The 7,877-nt window shown below is 39.0% G+C and overlaps 1 protein-coding gene across 1 annotated transcript; it reads left to right on the forward strand.

The window, feature by feature from the left end:
- Positions 1–5,189, forward strand: LOC110170123 (uncharacterized; the record flags this gene model as incomplete). The annotated part of the gene is made up of 5 exons (XM_055156531.1): positions 1–10; positions 1,346–1,768; positions 3,877–3,984; positions 4,490–4,512; positions 4,598–5,189. Coding segments are annotated over 5 exons (675 nt in total), but the record flags the coding sequence as incomplete, so codon positions are not given.
- Positions 5,190–7,877: the final 2,688 nt, after the last annotated feature.

Raw genomic sequence — 7,877 nt, forward strand, 5'->3', positions numbered from 1 at the left:
AACACAGAAAGTCTAGTTCTTCGCTGATTGGCTGATGCCCGAACTTGCACTTCCGGGGTTTTTGCAAATCGTCTGGTGTATTTCAATTCCTGACCTAGTCGCTGGAGAGAAATGAAATTGAGCGGAGGCACTAGGTGGCACCAGCCTTGCTAGTACTTTTGGTCAACGTCCAGAACTCAGGACATCAGATGTGATTAGATAAGAATAAAAATAGGATGTTTTCTGTGTTTGAGGTGAATTAAAATCAAGTAACTGAACAGTGTCTTGTCTTTTACCAGTGCACTCTCAATCATTTTCATCTGGAGCTGGAGTTAAAGATGTTTTTGTTTGTTTTCCATAAATATTACGATAGATCTAATGCCTGTGTATTTTTATACAGAGGGATCTGGTTCCCACGCCCGCCATCGTGCCAGTGCCATGCAGGTAAAACAAGGGAGCTCACTGGTCACTCATCATTTACAGTAGAACCAAATTTCTCAGACTCCAGATTAAAAGAGTTCAGTGCTTCGCTCACGGATTCTGCAGAAATCTTCAAGGTGACTCAGATGTTTTTTCCGTTGTTTTTTTCCTCATAAGCAGCCATGTTTGCTTTGATACGGACTATGCATGTCCCTGATTGTCTAATCCACCTGTCCATTGCATCCAACTGAACTCAGGGACTACACTCACATCTCTGTAAATTATTGGAGAAGTAGATAGTCTGGATCCCAGGAAAAAAGAAAAAAAACGAAATCCCATGAAATACGAACGTCAAAGTGTACAGGGGTCACCAGATCTCTGGAACTACAGAGACACTGCTATCACTTCATCAGCCTATATTCAAATGAGGACGTGTGCAGAGTTAGGACACACTTTGTGAAATCTGATTGGCTGAGCTCACACAGTCAGCCCTTATAAGAACACTCAAAGGATTCAACTTTGATACACTTAGCTCTGCAACTACAGGCACGATGTCACCTTGTAACTTTGCTCAGACTCTTATGTGCCTCAGCCTTGGCATTTGGGGTAAGTAAACAACAATTTTTATTCTTCTTAACTAGGAAAACAAAACTTGCAAACAATTATTTTTGACATTTCTCTCCAGGACCATTTCCAGCTTTATCCCATGTTACTCTGAGTGGCCAAGTTGGACAAAGTGTGACATTAAACTGCAACTGTCAGGACAGCAATATTGTGATGTGCTACTGGTACAAGCAAGTTTTTGGAGAAATACCAGTGAGAATTACTTCTTACAACAAGTATGAAGGAGAAGTTACGAATATTAAAGTCGATACTAAATTCAAGAATCGGTTTAGACTTAATAATACAGACAATTACAACAACTTAGAGATTAAGGGTTTGATAGTTTCTGACGCAGCCACCTACTTCTGCATGAGTAGTAATTTGTACAAGCTTGATTTTTTGGAAGTTGTTACTGTGGATGTAGACGGTGCTGGATTTCATTTTGCAACTTTGGACTATGAACTGACAGTGGAGAATTCCAGTGTTCAACGAGTCTCTGAGTTGAGTTGTATCTTCAACAACGGAATATGTGAAGAAAAACACCAAGTCTACTGGTTTAATACTTTGTATGAGTCTGCAAAAGGGATTCTTTACAGTCATGGAGGCAGCAGTGATCAGTGTGAGGGGAGGATGGACAGTTCAACAAAGTCCTGTGTCTACGACCTTCCTGTACGCAGTGACAGCGCAGACAGTAATTTGGAAAAATGTGCTGTGGCATCATGCGGGAAACTGCTCTTTGGGACTAAAAGCAAATGGGACTCTGAAGGTAAATACTATGATGCACACTACTGGTCAAAAGTTTTAGAACACCACACGTCTTTTTAGTCTTTACTGTTTACTGTTGACCAAAATGTATTCTAAACTTCTGATTGATGAAAAAGTCCAACTTTGGCAGATAGAACAGCTGAACACATTTGTGGCTCGTTCTTTTAACAATAGAAATCAAATATGTTAATATTTAAATAAGTTAAATGAGTTGAATAAGTTAAATGGAAAAAAATTAATTAGGTCCACACAGGTGTACAACAGGTACAAACAGGTGTACACACACACACACACACACACACACACATATATATATATATATATATATATATATATATTTTTTTTATGAATATAGTAGTCAGAACATGCATATATCAGGTGCTGAATGTAGTTTTTTGTTTGTGATTTTGCACCTGACCAGCTAAAATCTCATTTTTTGGGGCGGCAGTAGCTCAGTTGGTAGAGCATTTGCCCACTGATCTGAAGGTTGGTGGTTCAATTCCAGCTCTCGACATAAACATCACAGGTTGAGCGGTCAGATCCACTGACCCACAGGTTGGCTGGTGTGATTCCAGCTCCCACAGATGAATGCTGTCGTTGTGTCCTTGGGCAAGACACTTAACCCACCTTGCCCACAGTGTCTGCGTACACTGGTGTGTGAATGTGTGTGTGAAGTGGTTCCTTGTTGTAAAGTGCTTTGAGTGCCTTGAAGGTGGAAAAGTGCTATAGAAAAATGTGACCTTTTACCATTTTCAGTGAGCTTTTATAAACCTGGAAATGAGTTGAATCACATTTAATCATCCATAAATGAAGAGTTCAGAGTTTAAAGTTTCCAGAGATACAAATACGTCTGTGTTTCAATTAAGTTCATGAGTGTGAATATCATTTATAATCACTTGTGGAAGTCTGTTTTCTTTTATGCAGTTATGCTCTAGTCATATATGTATGGGTTGTTCCTAGTAGACGTCCAAGGGGGAAAGAGTTAAGTCTGGACACTATGCTGGACACTCCAGGTTTTCAAGCTCACGATCTTGTCCTTTTTTCCTGAGGTAGTTTTGGCAGAGCTTGGACTTGTGTTTTGTATCTGTTATCTTTTTTAACCTCTGTCTGTTCAGTTCTTTCCTTTGTACCATTTCAAGCTCTTCATTGGACTTGCACAACTTGAATTGCAATAAATAACTGGAACAATGAGGGTGTTCTAAAACTTTTGACTTGTACTTCTGGTTGTACTGCATCCACATTAGTTTGAATAGACTGGGCTGGTTCTAGTCTTGGTTTAGTTCTGATCTCGCCCTAGTTTAGTCCCAGGTTTAGTTCCAGTTTTGGTGTGGTGTGTGTGCGCAGTCACAATACAAAAAATTCAAACTCAATTTCAGTACAGATGCTCATTACAGCATTTGAATCCAATGGCAATTCATGTGTAATTGATGTAATTCCTTCCAGTTCATCTACACACTGTACATCCATAGATACTGTAGTGATGTCCATAATGATGTGGCTGATGAACCCAAACCCTGATCTGAAGTTGTCTTTTGTTTCATTCACATGTTTAACGCACAAATTCTGAACACTTTAGGCTGAGTTTTTCTCTCAAACAGAAAAAAAAAACTTTCCCACTGTTTGCACACAACTCCATCCACCTTCACAAGAATCATCTGGATCATTTCAGCCCTGGAATTAACAATCTCTGCTGAATTAAAGGTATCTGTTGACTACTTACTTGAAAACTACCACTACATGACATCACGAGGTGGAACAGGGCATTTCCAGCTTTGGAGATGAACATGTGAATGAAACAAAACACAACTTCAGGTCTGTTTTTGATGAGGTAACAACATTATAACATGACTAGAGTTAATTTTGTGCACTAAAAACCTGTACTGCTTTTTTCACTTGACTTGCCTGTAACTTGGCCTGATGTGTCTGAATGGAGATGGAGTTTAATGCCATAGTGCAAAACATTCCAGGCAAAGCAATAACCTCGCCATGGAGACAAGCAGGTGGTAGACACGCCACAAGACAAGCAGACTTTTAATGAGGTTTTAAATTCATAAAAAACTCAATTTTGTTTTTCTTGTATTAACTGCAATGTTTATTTTCTTATTTCAGACAAGTCCACGCCCTCAGTACTGGTACAAGTCTTGAGTGGAGCTTTGGTGGGGACTTTAATCCTGTGTGTGTTACTTTCACTGGTGATTTACAACATCAAGAAGAAATGTGAGTGACATTGAGATCAACACATTTTTAAGGAGACGTATTTAGTATTAAATGACAACATATAGAGGAAACTATTACTGCATTTTGATCACTGTAAACCAGAACTGCTTAATAATCAAAACAAGTCCACTGACGTCTCGTTCAAAACTGTAGGAGTGACAGGCCCACCTCTTCATGGAGACTTTACAGCATGAACACAGTGGATTTTCATTCATTTTGTTTTGTTATTGTTGAAAAATGTGTTTTGACATTTTAGAACCTTACATGTATTTTCTGTTTTTTATAATGGCAAGTAAACAGAGGTCAGTGGGCGGGAATAGGACAGAGGTGAAAACAAAAACAAAAAAAAAAAATATGAGCACTAAATGCATCCATGAAAATAAAACAGGTCAATGATGAGGTAATATGGTTATAACATGGTTAAAAGTTCATAAAAGTAGATTTTTAATAATATGTCCCCTTTAAATGTCTGTACCAAAACTAAATTGTAATTACTATTTTTCAGCACAACCTACAGTGACCACAGAGGTAGGACATTTGTTATTGATTTACCTTTGTATAATAGTAGTTTATATTTAAATGTAAGTTTTATTTTTGTTTATCGTTTGGTCAGAATGAAGAGGACATCCACTATGCGGCCTTAAAGCATCAGAGCTCCAGCAGACCGAAAAGTCACGCCGACAGCACCAACACCGAATGTGTTTACTCTGGGGTTCGACTGTAGAAAGTGACATTCAGCGGCGTCGCTCTGCACACGCACATTATGCCCAGTGCGTAGGGCACCACAAAAAATCAGGCTCATGAATACCCCCTTGGTCCTTCTGTACAATCCTGTGATTTTAAATGTGTGGTTTGCATGTAAATATGTTTTAAAAGAGTAAAAAAAAAATTAACTTGAATGTACTTGTGCAAAATGTTGTCAATAATATGTCCTCCTCCTGTCTCCTGTCTCTCCATGGACACTGCTGCGATGCTGCAGGACACAGAGGACACAGAGGAGGGACACTTTTGTCCTTAGGACTGCTATTCTTTAATCTGCTAACCCTGCCTGTTAAGTTACATTGACACTTTTGTTTGAGCTTTTCTATTATTATTGTATTTTACTGCTCTATGTACTTAAAGTGATTTGGTGATTTTGATTTGATCTGACTGAGTTACTCTTTTACCTTGTAAAAATAAGTCCTTTTTTTGAAACATGAACAGAAGCCTACATTTTACACATTGTTTTCTTCAGGACTCAAGTACAATAAATAATACAAATATGTAATTGTGTTTTTAGTTTTTGTTCTTTTTTGAGAAAAATATAAACAAAACAAACCACCACCAGATGAGTGGGTGTCGTCCATAAACTCTCAGTCATGTGTACTGACTCTGGTCCATCTGTGATGCATCTGCAGGTGAACTCGGACATGTTGATCTGACAGTTTGTCCTGGAGCCGAGCAGGAGGATGGTGATGAGCAGATTAACTGTGTGATCTACACACTCGACTGTGTTGGCAGAATAATAGTTTTGAGCTCTTCTGTGGAAACCCTCTGTAGTCTGTATATTTGTACACTATTCCAACCACACACTTTGTTTCGCTCTTTCTCACCAGCAGAGCATTATGCATGTTGTGGCATACCAATATTTTGGGCACTAGTGTGAAGATCCTTTCTAGTCTATGTATTTTTAAATCTTAACCACACACTTTGTTTCAGTCTTTCTCAACTTTTTTTTTTTTTTTTTTCAAAATGATTTATTTGACAACAAAAGCAACCAATCAGGTGTAGTTATGTTAATGCTCCAGTCCAATCAGATGCCCTGATTCTGGACTTTAAATTGCTTTATTTGCTGTGGATGTGTGAGCTGGATAAGGCACGTCCCCTCTGTCCTGAAGCAGGTTAGATTAGTTATACAGAACTGCACTAAGTACACGGTATGGCCGATAGCTGATGTGATGCCTCATAACTATTTCCAGTGCTTTGCTTTCATCCATCCACTTTGTGCACAACCTCAGTGTTACAGATGAACAGAAGCAAGACAAACTTTCAAAGATTAGGCCATGGTTTGGTGCTAGATCTAGCAGACTTACCCCGAACACTCCCTTGGTTCACATCAAAATCACAGAGTATGCCGGAGATTCCTGTTCTTGTCCAGATCTTGAAGCCCCAGGGATGGAGTTTCCCACACATATACTGCTTGATGCCACTGAACCTTCCCTCGAAAGGAATCATCATTTCATCAATGGATTTATGCTCCTCTGGCACTGTCTTTGTAGCCACTTCTCACACACACCTATACATCTATTCTACTGGCTCAGCACTCAGGGGTGAGGGATTGTCTGTGTAAAAGGGGCACCCTTGTGTTGCGTTTTTGCAACATTTACATAAATCACTGTAAATCATGTGTATTGTACTTTAAAAAAAAAATATATATATATTTGTAACTAGGATTTTCAAAGATGCCTACAGCTAAGGCACTATTTAGAGCAAGAATTTAATAAGGTAAATTGGGATCTATTTCCGTCAGGTATTTTTAAACTAGTTCTGGATGCATTTAAATCAGAGTTAATTAGTAAAATTATATCCAAACTATATACAGCTTTGGAAGCTTTAAAAGTCGACACCACAGATTATGTGAAAGAAAGATGGAAAGAGAAGCAAACTATGTAATTTCAGTAGAGGATTGGGAACAAATAAGTTTATGTCAGTGGACAACCACAAACTCTTTATTTTGGAGGGAATGCACTTTTGTGTGCTTTCTGCGTGGTAATTTGTAGAAATTTTTTTAAAGTAAAAACTAATTTGTAAAAGCCTCACACTCTGTTACAAAAGCCTATAATTATTTTTGGGTACTAGTGTGATAACCCTGTTTGTATTTTTGTATTTGTACTTCAACCACACACTTAGTTTCAGTCTCTCACTCAGAGCACCATGGTCAAAAGGTGTTGCCAAAATCTGCTTGATGGCAAATAACACCAATATGTGTCTATCTCGTCTTTGAATTTTAAGTCTCAAAGAATTATCTGTTTTTAATTGCAAATGATTTAATTTTCATCATGTCTTTTGTAGATACATAAAAACTTTTGGTTACTTTTAGGTAAATGTTTCGTCTATGCTCTTATGCTGTGGTTAGTGACGTAACAAACCAACCAATCAGGTGCATTTATGTGAAAGCTGTTGTCCAATCACACGGCCCTGCTCTGCACCTTAAACAGCATCTGCCTCTCACTTCAGATCATAACCATCCATCGAGAGCCATCATGATTTACATCTTTATGTTTCTGCCCGTGAGCCTGCTCTGGTGTCAGGGTAAGTCAGAACATCACTTCATTACCTCTTATACTGAACATACAATTCAAATATGGTTTCATTTCAGCTGAGGCACAGTCTCAACCTGAAGTCCTCCAAACGACAACTATAGGAGCCACAGTACATGTCACCTGTGAAGTCATAAGTGGAACGAGAACTGTGGTCTGGTACAAACAGGACACCAGGAGACTGCAACTGTTAGTATCGTCCGTTACCAGTAAAAATAAAAATATCTACACTGGAGATCGCTGCACTGTGGAGACTTCTCAAACTAGTAGCTCCTTGAGAATATCAAATGTGACCTTGCAGGACGCCGGCACGTACTATTGTGGAGTCATGAACGATAATGACATCAACTTTGAACCAGGGACTAAGGTGGTGGTGGTGGAGGAAGAGTCCAGACCTTCTTCACTTCTGCCGTCTGTGCTCCAGAGTCCAGACGACATCAGAGTGCAGCCAGGAGACTCTGTGACTCTCAGCTGTTCATTTAACACCAGCAGGTGTCCACCAATCCACACCACGTTCAGTTGGGGGAAAATAGGTTCTGCTTCATATGTAGTTTCAAGGCATGTTGGTGAAGAGAATATGATGTGTGAGAATCA

This window comes from Boleophthalmus pectinirostris, unplaced genomic scaffold (assembly GCF_026225935.1).
Source record: "Boleophthalmus pectinirostris isolate CB_2022bp ecotype Guang Dong unplaced genomic scaffold, ASM2622593v1 HiC_scaffold_20, whole genome shotgun sequence".
Lineage (NCBI taxonomy): Eukaryota > Metazoa > Chordata > Actinopteri > Gobiiformes > Gobiidae > Boleophthalmus > Boleophthalmus pectinirostris.